The sequence below is a fragment of the Balaenoptera physalus genome (assembly GCF_965194825.1).
Source record: "Balaenoptera physalus genome assembly, chromosome: 2".
Classification (NCBI taxonomy): domain Eukaryota; kingdom Metazoa; phylum Chordata; class Mammalia; order Artiodactyla; family Balaenopteridae; genus Balaenoptera; species Balaenoptera physalus.
The window spans coordinates 64,027,026-64,048,071 of NC_138883.1; the positions used below are offsets into that span (position 1 = coordinate 64,027,026).

General features: G+C 37.2%; 1 protein-coding gene across 1 annotated transcript in view; it reads left to right on the forward strand.

Annotated features, from left to right (window-relative positions):
* SNX6 (sorting nexin 6) overlaps positions 1-21,046 on the forward strand; it is a 55,382-nt gene that overhangs the window by 13,167 nt on the left and 21,169 nt on the right. The window contains exons 5-10 of the mRNA XM_082452260.1: positions 85-206; positions 2,150-2,273; positions 9,431-9,526; positions 11,870-11,975; positions 18,571-18,646; positions 20,188-20,227. Of these exons, the coding sequence (XP_082308386.1) occupies positions 85-206; positions 2,150-2,273; positions 9,431-9,526; positions 11,870-11,975; positions 18,571-18,646; positions 20,188-20,227 (564 nt within the window). The remainder of the gene's footprint in view (positions 1-84; positions 207-2,149; positions 2,274-9,430; positions 9,527-11,869; positions 11,976-18,570; positions 18,647-20,187; positions 20,228-21,046) is intronic.

The following is a 21,046-nucleotide window of genomic DNA, read 5'->3' on the forward strand; positions in this document are numbered from 1 at the left end:
CACTGCTGGGGGCATGGGTTTGATCCCTGGTCAGTGCAGTCAAACAACAACAACAACAAAACTAGTGATTTGGTTCCATTACAGATCCCTCCAGCACCACCAAGACCTGATTTTGATGCCTCAAGGGAAAAACTACAGAAACTTGGAGAAGGAGAAGGGTCTATGACAAAGGAAGAATTCACAAAGATGAAACAGGAGCTGGAAGCGTATGTGATTTTTGTTGTTAATTGTGCTTATTTTAATGCCTTTTTTGTTTTGTTTGTGTTTTTGTTTTTTTGCTCTCTGATATCCCATCCTTTCAATCATTTCACCACATTGACCCTTTCTGGAAGATACAGGTTTAAGCCATACAACCAGTGTTAATGATCATGATCAGAGCCTACAGGAAAATTATAGAATAATTGTCTGCACTGTAAAATTCTTTAAATTACAGTTTTACATAGACTCTGAAAATTGAAAACAGAGGATCCAAAAGTTTATAAAAAATAGTAGAAAGGGAAATAATGACTTTTTAAAGCACAGTGTAAATCGTTTCATTTTTTATTTACAAGGCCTTAGTTACTACTTACCTGGTTCTCTTTTTTTGACAAGTGCATACTACCAAGACTTCTATTTCTCATAGAAGTGTGCACTGAGCAACTCTGAATATATTCTGCTTTCTTTTTCAAAAAGTGTGTGTGTGTGTGTGTGTGTGTGTGTGTAATTTTCCCCCTCCTCTTTTCTCTGCCTGTGGCTTCTGGCTGAAGGGAAAAGAATAGGAGCAAAGTAACGAGAGAATAGTTTTTTAATGTTTTTTATTAAATGATTACTAGTTTCATATATACTAGACATATTAAATCCTTGAAAAAATAGAGATAATTTCTATTTCATTTTTAGCATATTTGCTGAAAATACAGTTTTTCCTCTTTTATTAAACATTCGAAATAATTTTGGATTTGCTGCATATTGTTTTTTTGTATTTTGAGAGTTATACAAGGAAATAACTTTCCTTGCATTATCATCATCTTCATCACTCTTTTTCTGGTCATTTCTCCCCTTTGTGCATTTCCTTTTCTTGCACTGAATTTCAGTTTTTAAGCATATTTTCACAGTGATACTAGACTCCTCTTCAGATGCTAAACTCTTGACAAGATAAATTAACAAAGTAGGTCTTCTTTGTTAAAGTGTAAGTGACAGATATTTTAAGAATTCTGTCAATACTGAGTGCAAGCAGTAGTCTGATAGCAGACATATATATAATTCTATAGTTTATAAGACTGAAAGCTGGAAATTAGCAGAGCACATTAATATTGAAAGAATCAGTGGTTTTCCAGTGGCCCTGATCATGATTCTTTTGTGGTCTGGTTAGGGGTTGGATAACAGAGAACCTTGGGTTTATTCTGCTACCTCCATCCTCTGCATCCTTCTTTTTTGTCTTCACTGAATGACTACCCTCACAGAGATCAAACTTCTCCCAACATTGATCCTGCTGGTTTGCTGGTATGTAAAACTTATCCTCCTTGCACGTAGTTGAAGCAAGAATATTGGGCCTTTTCCTTGAGTGTTTTTTTTTTTTTTGAAACTGACATGTATTACTGTATGATCGCTGTGATTCACTGATGATATTAAAATATTTTAAACACAGTTCTTCAATTGTAATGGCAAAAATTAGTCTCTCCGTGGTGTGTTTCTTTCTTGTGTGCTTGGGTCATTAGATGAAAATAGTTATTAATGTTGAAAATATGCTTACCGAGGTTTGGTTTCTGATTTTTTTTTTTTTGTTCGAAGGTGTTTAAAAGCAGTAATTATCTAGAAATTGAATTATTAAAGTTGTACAGTATAATTTGTAGTATACTTTCTCTGAAGCTAAAAACAAAAACCCCTGTAGTTACCTTTAACATCAACCTGCATAGGAAGAAAGGTTCATAAAACCTAAAAATATTAACATTTATATGTAATAAATACTATTAACTAGCATGAAGTCTTTTCAGAGCTGGGTTTTATATATTGAATATTTCATTAACAGTTCAACTAAAAGCTTTGTTTACATGGATTGTATTTTTGTATCTCTAATTTTGCATTTAGAATAATTCAAAGAGTATTTGCTGAAAAAAGTGTTGCAGATGTTTTTCTGCAGTGTTTTACCTTTAATTTTGTGTATTGTTTCTAGTGAGTATTTGGCAATATTCAAGAAGACCGTTGCGATGCATGAAGTGTTCCTGTGTCGTGTGGCAGCACATCCTATTTTGAGGAAAGATTTAAATTTCCATGTCTTCCTGGAATATAATCAAGATGTGAGTATTGATCAAAGTAGTGATCAAGGTTTATTTTTAAAGCGTCATTGGAAAGAGTAGGGAGTTGTTAGAAAAGACTTAAGGCCTTATAAAAACATTTTATAAAATGTTCTTATTTTTCAAGCAGTTTAAAATGACTCTTTTTCATGGGACCTCTCTCATCAATATATTCTCCAATGACATTCATGATTCTGCCCAAGGTCTCAGGGCCAACAGGAATTTTGATTGGTGCACCAGAATCCAGGACTTCCTGGCCTCTAACCAAGCCTTCTGTACCATCCATGGCAGTGGTCCTTGCTGTGCTCTCACCCAAATGCTGGGCCACCTCCAAAACCAGCCTGGTCTCCCTGCCTTGCACTTCCAGGGCATTTAGGATGGGTGGCAGTCCCTCATCAAATTGGACATCCCCCACTACACCAGTGACCGCTACAATGTGCCCAGTGGCGGTGTCTGCCTTTGGCGAGGGAGATATTTAAGCAGCATTGTCTCTGGCAGACTGGAGCGGCTCCCGGTAAGAACTAGGCTTGGGGTAACGGCGCTGAAGGGCTGAGTCCCTGAAAGGCCCCAGAGGCCGGGGCAGCGGCCACACGACCCACAAGACCCAACATGGCGGAGCCCGGGGCAGGGGTTGAATGAAGAGCATTTGACTTTAACACCTCACCTCCCAATCAAGTGAGAAAAATCCCTGCTGGGTTCCTTGTCTCAGAAAAGAGTCTTTTAGATTCAACACAAAATGTGTTGCTATCATCTGGATCAGAATGCCATCCCTAAGTCCCTCACATCTCTAGGTGGAGCTGAGATGCTGGGCAAATTCACGACTCTCACTGATGGGTTAAGGGCTTAGATCTTGATCAATCATCTTGAGTTATTAGTTGTAGAACAGTGTTTTTATGCTGTTGCGTTATATCTGATTTCTTTATTCTGGTGTGTAAATATTATTTGTTGGTATAAATAATTGGTTACATCAATTTGCTGGTTTTACTCATCTGTAAATCCCGAGTCTCTAAAAAATATATATATACATAAAACTTATTTGATTAAAAAAAAATGACTCTTTTTCAGTGATAATGCACTGTTTCAGTAGAACTTGAGTGGATTAATTTTTTAAATGATGGTATATTATGTTATTACTGGGATATTGATTTTCATCCTGAATTGTGAACTTCTTAAGAAATAGGGTCATTAGGGCTTCCCTGGTGGCTCAGTGGTTAAGAATTCTCCTGCCAATGCAGGGGACATGGGTTCGAGCCCTGGTTCAGGAAGATCCTACATGCTGTGGAGCAGCTAAGCCCGTGCGCCACAACTACTGACCCTGTGCTCTAGAGCCCGCGAGCCACAACTACTGAGCCCACATGCCACAACTACTGAAGCCGGCACACCTAGAGCCTGTGCTCCACAACAAGAGAAGCCACCTCCATGAGAAGCCCGCACACCGCAACGAAGAGTAGCCCCCACTCGCTGCAACTAGAGAAAGCCTGCGCACAGCAGCGAAGACCCAACGCAGCCAAAAATAAATAAATGAAATAAAATTTTTTAAAAATTATTTTAAAAAAAGAAATAGGGTTATTAAATTTATTAATGTTCTTAAATTTGAGTTTGGAGGCTTCTGAAGCCTTATGGAGAATTCCAGAGAAGTACTTGAGCTAAAGAATTCAATATTACTTTTGGGTTAATCATTGACTCTTGATCTGTTTAACCAGCCTTCTTCAGTGCTGATTGCTCTTACTTTTCCTCCCTCCCTCCCTGCCTGAAAACTCTGTTATAATGCAAAAAGAGATTTGAGGTGGTTGAACTTTGAAAGTTTCTTCATTTGTGGTGCTGGAAAAACTCTTTTCAGTGGATGGGTGATACAGATCTTGGGATCTATATTTGGATGACAAGATTAACTCATAATTTTAGTAGAAAACAAATGTAAGCATAGTGGTTTGTTTGCTTACAAGTCAACATCAAAATCAAAGAATTTTGTGTATACAAATTTTCCCTCTTGGTTTGGTTTTAGTAGCTGTGACAATAAAATGTCCTAAGTCTAGCAGTAGAGAAAACTTTTAAAAGGGTATGAAAGTGTAACTCAAAATGTAGCACTTTAGCGTGGGTACTCTCACAAGCATAAGTATAGTATGTGGTACTGGCCTGTGGTCACTTAATAACTAGGAATTATAAAGAATGCTGGCTGTATTGTGAATTACAAGAATCTAAAAATGATTCATGAATAGGGTTGCTAACAAACACATGATAGAATGCTGTCATCACTTTTTTACCTTTATGAGTTTGTTTATGCTGGTCCTTATTATGGCCTGGGCTAAAACCTTAACAGTAATTTGGTAGAGCAACATAGGTGTAAAGTGAGGCATGGTGGTAACAGCACAAGGCCACCTTAGTACTCAGGCTCCAAGTACTCTATCCTATTGCCACAGCCCTTAGTACTATCTGAAATTATATATCTGTATTTTTTTTTAATTAATTTATTTTTACTTTTGGCTGCGTTGGGTCTTCATTGCAGTGTGCATGCTTTTCTCTAGTTGTGGAGAGCAGGGACTACTCTTCGTTGTGGCGCGTCGGCTTCTCTTTGTGGTGGCTTCTCTTGTTGCGGAGCATGGGCGATAGGCGTGTGGGCTTCAGTAGTTGTGGCTCACAGGCTCTAGAGCGCAGGCTCAGTAGTTGTGGCTTGCAGGCTCTAGAGCACAGACTCAGTAGTTGAGGTGCACGGGCTTAGTTGCTCCGCGGCATGTGGGATCTTCCCAGACCAGGCTCGAACCCGTGTTCCCTGCATCGGCAGGCAATTCTTAACCACTGCGCCACCAAGGAGGTCCCTATATCTGTATTTTAAAAATTTGTTTATATATCCATTATCTGTCTCCCCCTACTAAAAAGTAAGCTCTCTGGGAGTAAGACTTGAATTTTTCACCATTGTATCCTCACTATTTTAGAATTGTGCCTGACCGTTAAGATATAAAAATATTTGTTAAAATAATAAGTGAAAGATTATTGTTTAGTTCAGCTTTATAAATAGCTTTCATAAATCCTAGGATTTCATAATTTTTTTCCCACCAAGGTAGATTTATTTTTCTTCTTACAAATTTTTTTTAATATATTTGTTGTTGTTTTTATTTATTTGTTTGTTTATGGTTGCACCAGGTCTTAGTTGTGGCATGTGAGATCGTTTTAGTTGTGGCATGTGGACTCTTAGTTGCGGCATCGGAACTCTAGTTGCGGCATGCATGTGGGATCTAGTTCCCTGACCAGGGATCGAACCCGGGCCCCCTTAATTGGGAGCACGGAGTCTTAACCTCTAGACCACCAGGGAAGTCCCTCTTCCTTACAAATTAATATGTGCTTAATAGAGATGATGGGGGCTTCCCTGGTGGTGCAGTGGTTGAGAATCTGCCTGCCAATGCAGGGGACACGGGTTCAAGCCCTGGTCTGGGAAGATCCCACATGCTGCGGAGCAGCTAGGCCCGTGAGCCACAATTACTGAGCCTGCGCGTCTGGAGCCTGTGCCCCGCAACAAGAGAGGCTGCGACAGTGAAAGGCGCACGCACCGCGATGAAGGGTGGCCCCCGCTTGCTGCAACTAGAGAAAGCCCTCGCAAAGAAACAAAGACCCAACACAACCATAATTAACTAACTAACTAATTAATTAATTAATTAATTAATTTAAAAAATGTCAGGACAATGCTAAATACTGCAATAAATAAATAAATAAATAAATAGAGGTGATGATGATGCATTTTAGTAACCCTTTTAATATCAGCAAATGGTTGTTTTGGAGAAAGCCTAGAAAGATGGACAGGAAAGTGTTTTGCAAATATTCTTTAATTAATTAATAACAAGTATGGTAACAGGTTGTAGAAGATCATAGGCCCCAAATTAAAAGGTTTTTCTCAACCTTGTCTTTAGTGCTGTTTCTCAGATCTTTACTCAGTTCAGTGGTGCTGGAAAAGAAATCTGTCTGTGCTATTCTACTATCTGAACTTCAGAGGGTCATGGGACTGATGAGCTGTTGAAATAGAGTGAAAGTGTCTTGAAGTCTGAAAAGGCTGTGGGGCATCTGGAAAGCCTAGAAAATCTTGTTCCAGCATTTAGTCTTATGAGAAATGGTCACTGTTGTAAGGAATGATTGCCTGTAGTATTGCTTTCCTTATGTAGCTCTGCCCCTTCTGTTTCCAGTACCTATAGCTTTAGTCTGCTTAGCAGTAGATTAAATATTTAACCTATTCAACACCCTAATCTTCATTCATTTCTTCCTGCCGCATCAGTGACCACACCCAGGACCTTGTCTCACCTCTGAGTTCTTTTTTTTTTTTTTTTTTTTTAATACATTTATTTGTTTATTTTTGGCTGCATTGGGTCTTCCTTGCTGCACGCGAGCTTTCTCTAGTTGCAACGAGCTGGGGCTACTCTTCCTTGCAGTGCGTGGGCTTCTCATTGCGGTGGCTTCTCTAGTTGTGGATCATGGGCTCTAGGCACGTGGGCTCAGTAGTTGTGGCTTGTGGCCTCTAGAGCACAGGCTCAGTAGTTGTGGTGCTCGGGCTTATTTGCGCCACAGCATGTAGGATCTTCCCGGACCAGGGCTCGAACCTGTGTCCCCTGCATTGGCAGGCGGATTCTTAACCACTGCACCACCAGGGAAGCCCCACCTCTGAGTTCTTAAACCCTAATATTATAGACTCCAAACATAGCCTTCTGTCCTCGCAGCTCCCTTTTTCCCTGTTCCCCTTATAGTTGTTCTTTGACTCACTGCTGCATCTAGACCCTTGACCTCTCCTGCACTTTGACCCTGTCAGTAGCCCTTTTGTCTTTTCTCATCTCGCCTAGAGTGCCTGCTCTGTTCCTTATAACAAGGTTATGACTTTAGACAGGTCTCTCCCATTTTCCATTAAAGCTGATTTCAGTAATTCTTCTTGATCAGATAGTGGCCTTGTTCACGGTGGGGGGGGGGTTGGGGGGGTGGTGGGGGACACCAGTCAGAAATCAAATCCCTGAGCTGCCTGCATCCCCACAGCCTTCAACCACCTTGGTGGCCACACTCATTTAATAGCTTCTTTTCTTTTTTCTTTTTTACTTTCTCCTTTCCAGTCTCGATTCCTTTTTTTCTTTTGCTTGCCTAACTGCCCCGACTAGAACCTCCAGTACAGTGTTAAATGGAAGTGACAAGAGCAGACATCCTTGTTTTGTCCCTGATCTTAGGGAGAAAGCATTCACTGTTTCACTGTCAGGTATGATGTTAACGGTGGGTTTTTTCATAGATGCCATTTGTCAGCTTAAAGAAGTTCTTTTCTATTCCTAGTTTGTTGAGTGGTGTTACAATGAAAAAGTACATCTATTGAGATGATCATGCGGTTTTTCTCCTCTATTCTATTAATGTGGTGAAATACATCATGCTTTTCCATGTTGACTAAGATATCTTTCTAGCTATGCTGGCTCCCATGTACTTGTGGATCTATGGGAATCTCTCTTGATGTGTTTTCGTCTTAACTCTAAAGCTACTTCCCAGTCTCTTTCATGGGCTTTATCCTCCATATATCCATTCATTTAAATCTGATTCTTCCAAGGTTCCTCACTGAGTTCTCTAGAAGTCTAAAAGCTCCTCTAGACTTCGAATTCTGTAAATTCTCTCTTAAGTCATATCATCTACTCCTGTGGCTCCATCTACTCTAATATGCTCTTAAGTTAGAAATCGATGGGAACTCCCTGGCGGTCCAGTGGTTAGGACTCTACGCTTCCACTGCAGGGGGCACGGGTTCCATCCCTGGTTGGGGAACTAAGATCCCGCAAGCTGTGCAGCATGGCCAAAAATTTTTTTGAAAAAAGAATTTTTGGTGAAAGAGGAGGTATCATCTCAGATACAGAGGAACCTAAAAGCTCAGAGCTTCTTTTGAGAACAGTTTGGAACATAAGGCTCTTTAGGGGTAGAGTGGTACGTGGAAAGGTAAGTTGAAACAGATTTTTCAAAGTATTGAGTACCGTGCTAAGGAGATTGGCCTTCATTCTCTGAACATTATGAAACTTTGTAAACTTACTAAGTTTCCAAAGTGTGATATTGGAAAGTTATCAGAAGCAGCAGAATGGATTGGATGGAGGAGAGGAGGGATGTTAACTAGTAGTCCAATGTAGTAGTCTAGGCAAGAGATAATGAGGACTTTTACAGGACAGTGGGAGTGGAAAGGGACAAATTTCAGAAATTTGCTGGTAGAATTTGAGCTGTGAGAGGAAGAAATTGTAGATTACTTCAAGAATTTTAATGAAAGGTACGGGGCTTTAGGGAACATACGAGAATCTGAGAGACTGGTTGGATGGCGCGGGGTGGGGCATGAATAGGGAACCAGGAAGAGGGAAAACTTGGAGGTTAGACTATAGTGAGTACTCTTTTAAGATTTTTCTAATGTGGGGTTAGCAGAATCTGTGTGTAAGGATATGATGTAGGCAATTGGAAATAGGATCTAAGGTTCAGGAAAGAGCTTAGGGGTAGTGAGAGAGATTTGTGAGTCACTTACGTAAAGGTGGGCATTGAAGCCATGGCAGTAGATAAGGAAATTAGATAGGATGTTCCTTCATGGGGTCCCTGATGCAGCAAGTAGTAAAGTCAAAGAGCTAGCTGCTTCTCACTTTTGCCTTTAGATATACCATTCATGCCAGGCAGAGTCATCTTTTGTGTCCTTTGTATCATGAGTTGCTGACCCCAAAACAGGTGAGGAGATGATATTTGGATGGGTTTGGAGTGAAGAATTTGCAAAATGTATTTTCAAAGCTTTTACAGAATCATATGATGGTATATTGTACTCCGGTAAATTTTGCATGTTCAAAGGAACTCCTTCCTGAGTTAATATTTAGTTGACTTCGTATGATATAGTAGTGTTCGACAAAGTATGATGAGAGGGTAACTTACAACAAAATTATCAAATATACTTACAAAATTTGGGAAAGCTAGGCCTTACTGTAGATCAGCTGAACCTGAATCTTTGGGAGTGAGGCCAGATTCCTCTTTAATGTCCCAGAATTTGAAAATCAGTGATATACATGATGAAATTGCCACTTTATTAAGTTTAAAAACTGGGGTCCTTTTGAGATTGCCATTTTGATATCAGAGAATAAAGGAGGCATTAACTTCTCATTTGTAATCTTAAAAGAAATGCTAACTTAAATTAACCTTTCTTTCAGTTGAGTGTGCGAGGAAAAAATAAAAAAGAGAAACTTGAAGATTTCTTTAAAAACATGGTTAAATCAGCAGATGGGGTAATTGTTTCTGGAGTAAAGGTAAGACTTTATTTAATTAACAGAGGTGTTGGTTTGAGAATTTACTTCTTTTAAGAGGGAGATAGATTGAGATTTCAGACGTGCGGACGATAGAGTAAAAGAGATGTTTGGATAGTAGACTTCTTAGGCCTGGGAAACTGGGCCCCTCGCCCTGGGTTCCTCAAGAGCTCCCTTCTCTAAGGGGTAATAGGTCTGCAGGTCCAAGTGGATTTGCCCACCCAGAGCCCATGCCCCTTTCCTCCAAACCAGACCATTCTCCAGGTATCTAGAATCCTATATTTCCTCGCCCAAATCCCAAGCCTTCTTTCAGGTCCTGCACAGGCTTTTTCCTTGAGTTCATCTGCCAGTGGGTAGACTGTGCCACTGGTGGCTGTCCTCCACAGGTGGTCAAGGAGTAGAGGGAAGGCACAGGGCAGAAGATCAGTGTGCAGGATGGAATGAACGTCCAGCCACGTGCACATGAGGTCCCTCTGGGTGCCTTACAGAGTCACGGGGTGGGGCACAGAGGGTCTGCCTCCGTTTATACACTTACCCAATTGGCCTTAGAAATGTTAGGGGCAGACCTGGGTTCAGATTTGGAGTTAGAAGAGCTCAGTTAAGGTTTTGGTTTTGTCTCATAGTAGCTACATGACCTTGGAAAAAGTCACTTTCTTTCTCTGAATCTCGGTTTTCCGATTTTCAAAATTTGGTTAGTAATGCCACCTAGCTCACAAGATTGTTAGATTGAATGAGATGATATGTGTGAATATACTTACAAAGTTAATTACTTACCGAGATAACACCTAAATTTTTCTTAATGATGTTCTGAAAATGGTACAAAAATGGATTTTTCTGAAAACTCTAACCATTAAAATATAAGAGAAAAATGTTTCTATTACATTATTAAGTAAATACTAATAAGAGATAAATAATGCTTTGTCATCATTGCCTGTTTTTATAAATACAGCTATAGTAAAACTTGGGTGTAAAGTACTATTTGATTTATACTTTAATTTTGCAGAGACAGGTCAGTTGATATGTTGACAGTGCATGTGCTGTGACTACTTTCTAATAAAGACTCAGCATGGGAGTTCCCTGGCGGTCCAGTGGTTAGGACTTTAACTGCCGTGGGCCCGGGTTCAATCCCTGGTAGGGAACTAGGATCCCAACAACCTTGCGTTGTGGCCCAAAAAAAGAACTTACTTCCATTTTGATACTTCCGCATTAATGTTGAACTTTTTTCTTTTTTTTCTTATTTATTTATTTATTTATTTATTTAGGCTGTGCTGGGTCTTAGTTGCAGCGCACAGGATCTTCACTGTGGCATGTGGGATCTTTAGTTGTAGCATGCAGACTTCTTAGTTGCGGCATGAATGTGGGATCTAGATCCCTGACAAGGGATCGAATCCCGGCCCCGAGTCTTACCCACTGCACCACCACGGAAGTCCCTGAATTGTTTTCTTAACATTAAGTATAAACCACTATATTGATTATGATTTTGATAATTTTATTGAAGTAATAGCTGACATTTTTTGAACATTTACAGTGTGGTGTTTGGTAGCCCACATTTCATTAATCTTCACTACAGCTCTGCAAGTTAGTTTATCTCCATTTTTACATTTAAGAAAACTGGTACACATGAATTAGCAGATTTTAAATGACATTTTATCAGTACTAACTTTTGCTTCTGTGTACTGTTGATGTCGGTCTCAAGTTAATCATTTCAGCTGGTGCTTTTTCAATAAACAATTGCTGTTTTAAAAGGGAGGAAAGTACTGTTAATAATTTTTATTTTTTAAGTATTTCTAGTTTTGTTCCAGAAAAGATTCAAAACAGTGTTTAATATGAAAATTGCTCCCAGATAGCTACTTTGGCCAGGTTCCCCAAAGCAGTCAGAGAGGGCCCTAATGACTAAGGGATTCAGGAACAGCATTCAGGAATGGCCCATAGAATGCATAACAGACCAAGAGAAACAGATTTTCACTTGTCTGCCAGGCTTTTTTCCCTTTTTCTCATAAAGCAAATGATCACTCCCACTGGCAGAAGTATATCTGTTGGAGAACAGGACTGTAGAGGCGGAGCACAAGTAGGAACACATTTGAGTACAACACATGAGCCTGAACCATAATGGGGAGCTCTAAGCCTTCAGCTGCAAAACTGTAGAAGATTTCTTACTTGATAGATAGAAACACATGTTTTTAAAGTCTGAACTTGTTGATGAAATCAATATAATGTCTGATTATTAGAGGATAGCTATGCTGTTTTACTGATGATCTTTTATGATTATAAGGATAACAAAGTGATTTATGTATTAGACTAAAGCAAATAAGTGAAAAAAGCTCATATTTTCTTTTGATCCCATAGGATGTAGATGATTTCTTTGAGCATGAACGAACATTCCTTTTAGAATATCATAACCGAGTTAAGGATGCATCTGCTAAATCTGATAGAATGACAAGATCCCACAAAAGTAAGGTTTTTCTCTGTGGCTAAAGTTTACACTGTTTAATGGAATATTTATAAAGTTATTATGTTATTTACAGTTTGTAAAAGTCTTGATATAGGGCAGTGGTTCTCAAACTGTGGTCTATGAAGCTTTGATCCTAAGGCCCTTTTAAGCAAGTCTGTGAGGTCAAAACTACTTTCGTAATAAAACTATGATGCTTTTTGTCTTTTTCACCATGTTGACATTTACACCGATGTTGCAAACGCTGTGGTGGATAAATTGCTGGTGCTTTAGCACAAATCAAGGCAGTGGCACCAAACTGTACTAATAGTCATTGTATTCTTTCCCACAGCGCATTTGCAATTTAAAATTTTGTTTAAGAATGTCCTTGATGGTATAGCACAGGGGAACTATTATATTCAATATTCTGTAATAACCTATAGGGGAAAAGAATCTGAAAAAGAATGGATACATGTATATGTGTAACTAATCACTTTGCTGTACACCTGCAACTAACACAGTATTGTAAATCAACTATACTCCAATATAAAATAAAAATTAAATTTAAATTAAAAAAAAAGAATGTCCTTGATGAAGCAGTGAAACTTATTACTTGTGGAAAGTCTCCTCCCTTGGGTATACATTTTTTAATATTCTGAGTGATGAAATGGGAGGTATGCATAAAGCACTTTGCATATGGATGTATGATGGTTCTCTCTAGAAAAGCATTTTAGTGAATGAGTTGCAACTGAACTAGCTGCTTTTTTTCATAAAATACCATTTTTACTTGAAAGAACAACTGACAGACAAACTGTGATTATTGAAACTTGAGTATTTGGTAGACATTTTATTAAAAATTAATTAAATGGGCCTGACACTTCATGGAAAACAGCTGACAGTGTTTGTTGACAATGATAAAGGTCAGGCTTTCCAGCAATAATTAGAATTTTGGAAAACTTGTATCAATCACCATGAGCTTGTTTTTCAGTAATTAAAGACTTACCTGAGGAGATTGATGATAATATTAGTGAGTGTGATATTTTTGATATTATATACTGAAGTGTGTCAACATTTGGAAGATCTATGTGATTCATTGAACTAGTATTTTCTTAATGATCAAAATTATGTATGGAAAAGATCTATTTAAAGTACAAGATAGACTAAAATGGGGCTTTTCTAACAGCTTTATTGAGATATAATTGATATCAATAAGCTACAATGTTCAAAGTGTACAGTTGGATAAGTTTTGACATATGTATGATATCATCACTACAGTCAACATAATGAACATATCCATCACCACCAAAAGTTTCCTTGTGGCCCTTTGTAATCGGTCCCTCCTGTGCCTGTCCCCAGGCCACCGCTGATCTGCTTTCTGTCTCTATAGATTAGCTTGCATTTTCTAGAGTTGTATATAAATGGAATCATACAGTATGTACTCTTTATGGTCTGGCTTTGAAATTCAACAAAATTATTTTGAGATTCATCCATGTTGTATGTATCAATAGTTCATTCTTTTTATTGCTGAGTGGTATTCCATTGTATGGATATACCACAGTTTATCCATTCAGCTGTTGGTGGACATTTGGGTTGTTGCTGGCTTTTGGCCATTTGAAATAAAGCTGACATAAACCATCTGTATGTAATTCTTTGTATGGACATATGCTTTCATTTCTCTTGGGTAATACTTAGAAGTAGAATGGCTGGGTCAAGGGTAAGTGTATAATTAACTTTTTTTAAAAAACTGCCAAACTTTTTTCCAAAATGATTGTATCATTTTACATTCCTACCAGCTGTGCACGAGAGTTCCAGTTGCTTCACACCCTTGCCAATAAAGATAATCAGTCTTTTAAATTTTATCCATTCTGCTAGGCCAGTGTGGTTTTAATTTGCATTTCCCAATGATTGATGATATTGAACATCTTTTCTAGTATAAGTCCTCCAACTTTATTCTTCTTTATCAAAGTCATTTTGGCCCCTCTGGTTTCTTTACATTTTCATTTGGATTTTAGAATCAGCTTGTCACTTTTTACAAAAATGCCTGCTGGGATTTTGATTGGGATTGTATAGAATCTGTAGATCAATTTGGGGAGGATTAACATCTTAACACTATTGGTTCTTCTGAGACATGAACATGGTATATCTCTCCATTTAATTAGGTCTTCTCTCAGCAGTGTTTTATAGTTTCCTTTGTACAGATCTTATACATCTTCAGTTAGATCCCTAATTATTTTTTGATGCTATTGTAAATGTTGTGTTTTTTTACATTTCAGTCTCCAGTTGTTTTTTGCCAATATATAGAGATACATTGTATTTTCAGTGTTGAGCTAATATCTTGCAACCTTACTAAATCAACTCACTTATTAGCTTTATTAACTGTTTTGTAGATTCCTTAGGATTTTCTACATAGACGATCATCTGCTAATAAAAACAGTTACACTTCTTCCTTTCCGATTTGAATGCTGTTTATTTCTTTTCCTTGCCCCATTATACTATAGCTATACCCTCCAGTACAGTATTGATGGAAGTGGTGAAGGCAAGCAACTTGGCCTTGTTCCTTATCTTATGGGGAAAGCATCAGTCTTAAGCCGTTAATTATGATGATAGATTTTTCCTAGATGCCTTTTAAGTCAGGAATGAATGTTGGATTTTGTCAAATGCTCTTTTTGCAACAGTTGAGATAACCATATGGTTTTTCTTTTTTAGTCTATTAATATGGTTAATGATGTTGATTGATTTTCAAATATTAAACCAACCTTATATTCTTGGGATAAATATCACCTATATCATTAGATTTAATGTAATAGAGTACACAAAGTTCATTGATAGGATTTTAGATTCCCCACAGGAACTAACCCTTAAACTACTGCTTGTTGAGTATTCACAATTTTCTGAAAATATTAGTAAAATGCCTCCTCCTTTTCCAACGACACATCTGTTTGAGGCTAGATTTTCTCCCAATACTTGAACAAAAACAACGTATCACAGTAGAGTGAATGCAGAGCAGAAAAGAGAATGGAGCTATTTTCTATTAATCCAGACACAAAAGAGATTTGCAAAAATCTAACAGTGTCACTGTGCTCACTAATTTTAAAATATGTAAATAGTTATTTTTCATTTAAAATGTTATGTTAACATATAATGGTTTATGGGACTTCCCTGGCATTCCAGTGGTTAGTTCTCCGTGCTTCCAATGCAGGGGCACGGGTTCTATCCCTGGTCGGCGAACTAAGATCCCACATGCCCCACGGGCGAAAAAAAAACAAACGTATTAATGGTTTTAATACTGTTATTTTAAAATAGTAAATATTTAGATTTTTTGTTTTACTTAAAAAAAAATACAGTACACATTGATAGATATAACCCCCATAAACAAAAGCTCTTTAGGGTACTCAGTAATTTCTAAGAGTGTAAAGGAGTCCTAAAACCAAAAAGTTTCAGAGTCTGTGATACACAGACAGGTCAGTAGGTACCTAGAAGTACGAACCTCTGTTTTGGGGTATTGTTACATACCCTAATAGAAAGGAGGAAGTAAAGAAGTCTTGGGCCTGGTAACTTCTATTCTTGTGTCATTCTTTTGAGAGAGTTAAGAGTTCTTTTTGTATTTTATTTTCCTATATCTTTGTGATTTGCAGATTCATTCTAATGAAGTAGTAGTTCCTAGTTGCCTGTTCAGTAGTTAAGAACTATATAGTCAAAGTGTGGGAAACTTGAATTCCTTCCTAAATTCATTACTGATTTGCTTTAGAGCCTTGGGCAAGTCACATAATTAGTCTTGTGTTGGTTTCCTTGTTTATAAAATGACATTAAGGATAAAATATCTCATACTTTCACTCCTCTGTTAAGAAAAACTTTGTCCCAACCCATCCTCTCCTGGCCCCTCCACCAGGACCCACACTACTCCCTACTCCCCACACACACCCAGAGTCGCACAGTGTACCCTGAGGGCTCCAGCGGCACCCTGTGTGCCTTCCTAGGAAACCCCACACTCCACCCTCCCCCACTAGGCCCTGGCCCCAGCCTGCAGGCACACCCCCTTCCCCCAAAAAAGAAAAACTTTGTAAATATGAAATGGTACATACTAGTGTTGATTGTAATAATTAGGAATACGTTTAAGTTTAGATTTGATGATTTAAAAATGGAAGCCTACTATATATACTTTTAAAATTTCTTAAAAAGTTATTTAATTCATAAACATTGGCATATCTGTTATGTGCCAGCCATCATGTTAGACATTGATGATTTCAAGATGAAGAAAATAACAGTCTTTGCCATTAAGGAATTAATAATTTTGCAGGTGAGATAAACACTAAAAGCAAAAAATTACAATATATTTAATTAATCGTATCATAGAGGTGTATATTAGTGCCATGGAAGTATAAAGAACTATAGGAATCATCTGTTAAGAAAACAGAATATTAGTGATTCTTACTGATTCTATTTATTTGACCAAGTGGAATGGTGTTTTAGGGGAGATGGTAGTGATCCTGTTTTACAAAGTTACAATTGTTACATATAATTAATTACCTTACATATATAGTGGACCCTTGAACAACACAGGTTTAAGCTATGTGGGTCCACTTATATGCAGATTTTTCTTCAGTAAATATGTAATCCGAGATAGGTTGAATCTGCAGGTGCAGAACCGTGGATACAGGGGCAACTGTAAAGTTAAACAGGGATTTTTTTCACTGCGGGGAGGGTTGGCACCCGTAACCCCTGCATTGTTCAAGGGTCAACTGTAATAAAATTTTACAAAATTATAAAGTAAAAACTATTTTTTCATAATTAATGAACTTAGCCTGGATTATGAAAAATAAAGCTTTTCAACTTAATAATTTTATAAGTCACTGTGATTTATAAAATCAGGACAGTTTGTATATTTTTCGTGATCACATAATGCTGTAATAACTAAAGAGGGTAGTGTTCTCAAAGCCTAATGTTAGTTAGAATACAGGAATTTCTTGCTCTAAAAAATAATTTCAGGGTCAAATGTTAGTTAGAATACAGGAATTTCTTGCTCTAAAAAATAATTTCAGGGTCAGCCTAAGCATAAGCTATCAATGTATTCAATATTAAACACAAAAACCATTTTTGATTCCTGCCTCTCAATAAACCAAACTTTAAGTGATTTTTGAGTATTATTTATTTATTTTTTAACTTAACCTGTTAGGGTATAGTGAAGAGTCTTATATATAAGTTACTGTTCATAGTCTGAAGTTTGTAGTTGAAGTTTCTTTATAAAAGATATCAGGATAGAGGATTTGAGTAACAATAAGTAAATGGTCACCAAATTTCAGCCATATCAGTTGAATGTAATTTTGTGCAAAATAAGAAAGTATAATGTAAGCATTACTGTTTTGTTAGGGGATAAACACATAAAAGCCTTGTAAAAATACTGCTAGCATAAGTGGGAATACAAAGTAGGCATGTCTAGGATTTCATTAATAATAGCAAACATTTGTATAGTACTGTATACACTATGTGCCAAGTTTATAGTAATGTTTACTAACTCATTTAATTCTCCAAATAATTATGTGAATTGAGTACCATTATTATCCCTATTTCCAGATGAGGAAACTGAGGCACGGGCATGTTAAGTGATATGCTCAAGGTCATACAGCTGGTAAATTGGGAAGCTGGGATTGGACAGTTTGGTTCCAGGTCCATGCCCTTAACCATTGCACTTATGCTGTTCCTCTTCTGAAATTATAATCTTTTCTCAACAAGGGCATTGTCCTGTGGGGCAAGCCCTAGGAGGAGTACTGTGCTGATGTTGAGTACTTTGCTTCCTAGCACCCAAGGGTAGTGGTACCACCATTCATTTAGCTTCCCAAGCTCCTGCCTCAGGTCTACTGTTTGTAAATCCTACCTGTTACATTTCCTAAATATCTTCCAGCTTTGTTAGTTCCTCTCCGCTCTTAATGTTTCCACTACCTTGATCCTGACCCTCAGCATCTGACACAGCAGTTTCCTGGTTGGTCACTGTGCCTTCTGTGTCTCTCCACTATTAGTCTTTATTCAAGGCAGCAGAATTTTTAAATCTAAAATCCTTATCAGGTTGATTTCACCACTACTAGGATTTTAAGATGTTTAATAACACCCATTCCCACAAGATCAGGTCCAAACTTCATCATGGCTTACAAAACCTTTCTTTCCCCCAAGATGCTTGGAAGAAAAATAAATTGATTTTTCCAGCTTCAACCCTCTCTACTCCCCTCTGCACCCTGCAGTGCCATAGTCCCAGAAGGCTCTCTGAATATACTTTGCTCTTTTATGTCTCCCTGGTCTTTTTCCATGTTCTTCCCTTTATCCAGAATGCACTCTCCTCCTCTTTGCCTAGTAAAGATTTGCTCATCCTGCGAGCTCCAACTCCTATAGTGTCTGTAAATCCTTCCCTGACCTCCTCAGGTGAAATCATCTGTCTCCCCTGCTCCTGATGTAGTTTATACCTACTTTTAATATAAAATTCATCATTTTGTATTATAGTTTTTGTCATTTCTTTCACTAGACTTTGGGCATCTCATATTACATACACATTTTTTTGGCAGGTAGGTATTCAGTAACTATTTTTGAATCAATGAATAAATATATTAAATTCTTAAAACTTTTTCCATAGGTGCTGCAGACGATTACAATAGAATTGGTTCTTCATTATATGCTTTAGGAACTCAGGATTCTACAGATATATGCAAGTAAGCATTCTGATTTAAAACATTAAGTATAAATAAAACAAAATTTTTGTTGGCAGCTCAGGCACACACAATACTTCTGACCCAGCAGGCATTTTGGAATATTTTTGTCAAAACACGTTGATAATATGGAGCTTCTTTATAAACTTAGGTCGGTGTCATTTTTCTCTTCTCTATCCCTCCTTTTTTTTTTAAATCTGAGAAATAAAAATCGACCTTAGTATATATAATTTTAACATTTACAGTGTTTTATTTGATGCAAATTTGCCAATTTGTGTGTGTGAGAGAGAATTTATGTTTAAATGTTCTTAGATTTTGATAATGTTTATTATAAATAAGAAATGCTGTTTTGGAATTATAATATATATATACACACACATATATATACACACACATATATATATATACACATATACATATATATACACACACATACATACATATATATGTATTTCGTTGGAGGCCAGATTTCAATGTAGCCATAAATAATCTTAGTTGCTCCTGTAATGTTTAAACCCAACTCTCTATTGAAAAATAATTCAAACACATTTTAAAAATTTTAAGTGGAAAAACTATTTTCATAGTCCATGACTTTCTCCAAACCACATCCTTGAACTTTTCTGTAGTATATCCTGTCTCAGTAGACATGTCAGATCCAATTTTTCAGCAAATCCAGTTTTTCAGCAAAACACTAATTAACATGCTACCTTCCCAAAGAGTTAGTTCTTAAGTGTTTGATAAGAAGGAAAAACATCAACCTTGCCATGTGTTATCTTTCATAAACCTCTCAAAGCAAGTTCTTTTTAGTAATGTGAAGTTCATAAAATTCATTTTAGCTTTCAATAGTATTTGCCCTAATCCAAATATAATGTCATCGATAATTACATATTTTATAGGATACCATTTAATAGTTTGGCATGGGGATATTTTTTTAGTTGGTATCAGCGTTTGAGAGATGGGCTTTTTAATTAAAAGTGAAAGTGGGGGCTTCCCTGGTGGCCTAGTGGTGAGGACCCTGGGCTCTCACTGCAGTGGCCGGGCTCAGTCCCTGGTTGCAGAAGATCCTGCAGGCCGCCAGGTGTGGCCAAGAAACAAAGTGAAAGTGAGCTCTGAAGTAGAGATTGGCTGTTCATTTGTGTTGTTTTCCAAAACAAAGCAGCTCCATTTGAAAGTATTTAAGACATAACTCTTTGGATGTCATTGCCCTGTACTTCTGTAATAATTTAAAGGTATGGTTTTATTTAATATTATGTGGCATATTACCAAAGGATATCGAGACAGATTTTTTTTTTAAGTTTTTAACGTATGACTTAGACCGCCACCTTGAAATGGGACGATTTTCTGTAATCATATGTCAAAAGGAATCTGTTACATGAGTGGACGTACAGAGATTTTTGTTGAACTAAATGAAGTCTTCAGTGAATAAAGACAATTAAATATTATTGTAATGAGGTAAGAATGTTCGTTATTAATCTGGTTTGGGGTATATTCTCTGAACATTTGAAATAGAAAATTATTTATGATGAAATATTTTTCCCTTCCAGGTTTTTTCTTAAAGTTTCAGAACTTTTTGATAAAACAAGAGTAAGTACTAATAATTAACCTTTGGAAGTCTAAATCTCTGCAAACGGTAGTGTTTAACTTGTTGGGCTGTGTTTAACTTTATTGAGGAAGATGAGATATACTTCAGAAGGTTAAAGAGGCAGATTTAACTTTGAAAATAATGAGAGTTTTTCAGGAAATTTAGTTTTTGTTATGGTCTTTTGGTATATGTGTAAACGTTCATATTCTTGATCAGAAAACGTGTTCATTAGGAGGCTGGGTTTATTTTTATGAAAGATCATTTTTTTCCTGGGGCTTTGTAAGCTAGAAGAAAATCTTGGATTCACTATAACTTTACTGAGATTACTGCTTTTGATCCCCCATGACACACTGCTTTAAAAAAGAGTTGTATCAATATAAGACAAATATATAACTGCAGAAAGTTTTCATTCATAGTAGCAATAATTTAATACTGATATAGTCTTGGTTTTCAGGGGTCATGTTAATTTATGATCATTCTATCTATCAGTTGATAGTGAAAATGTTTACTAGATGTGTAATGGTACTTAGCTGAGAGTGGTGGTGGCTAGTCCATTATAGAAATCGGATTTCATCATGACCTTGGCAGTTGAGTTGTGTAGTGCAGACAAGTTGAAGAAAAGGAGATACTCTATCACAAAGGAAAAAGTTCTCAAATATGTAAGTAAATGTTATACTGGGGTCCATATAGCTCATTATTCTGCTTTGATATTTGTACCAGTGAGCATTTTCTGGGAAGATGTATAGTTGTTTTTGTGTGCGTGTGCATTTATATCAAAAGAATAGGAATCTATCACAAAACAGCCTTATGTGTCAATTCTT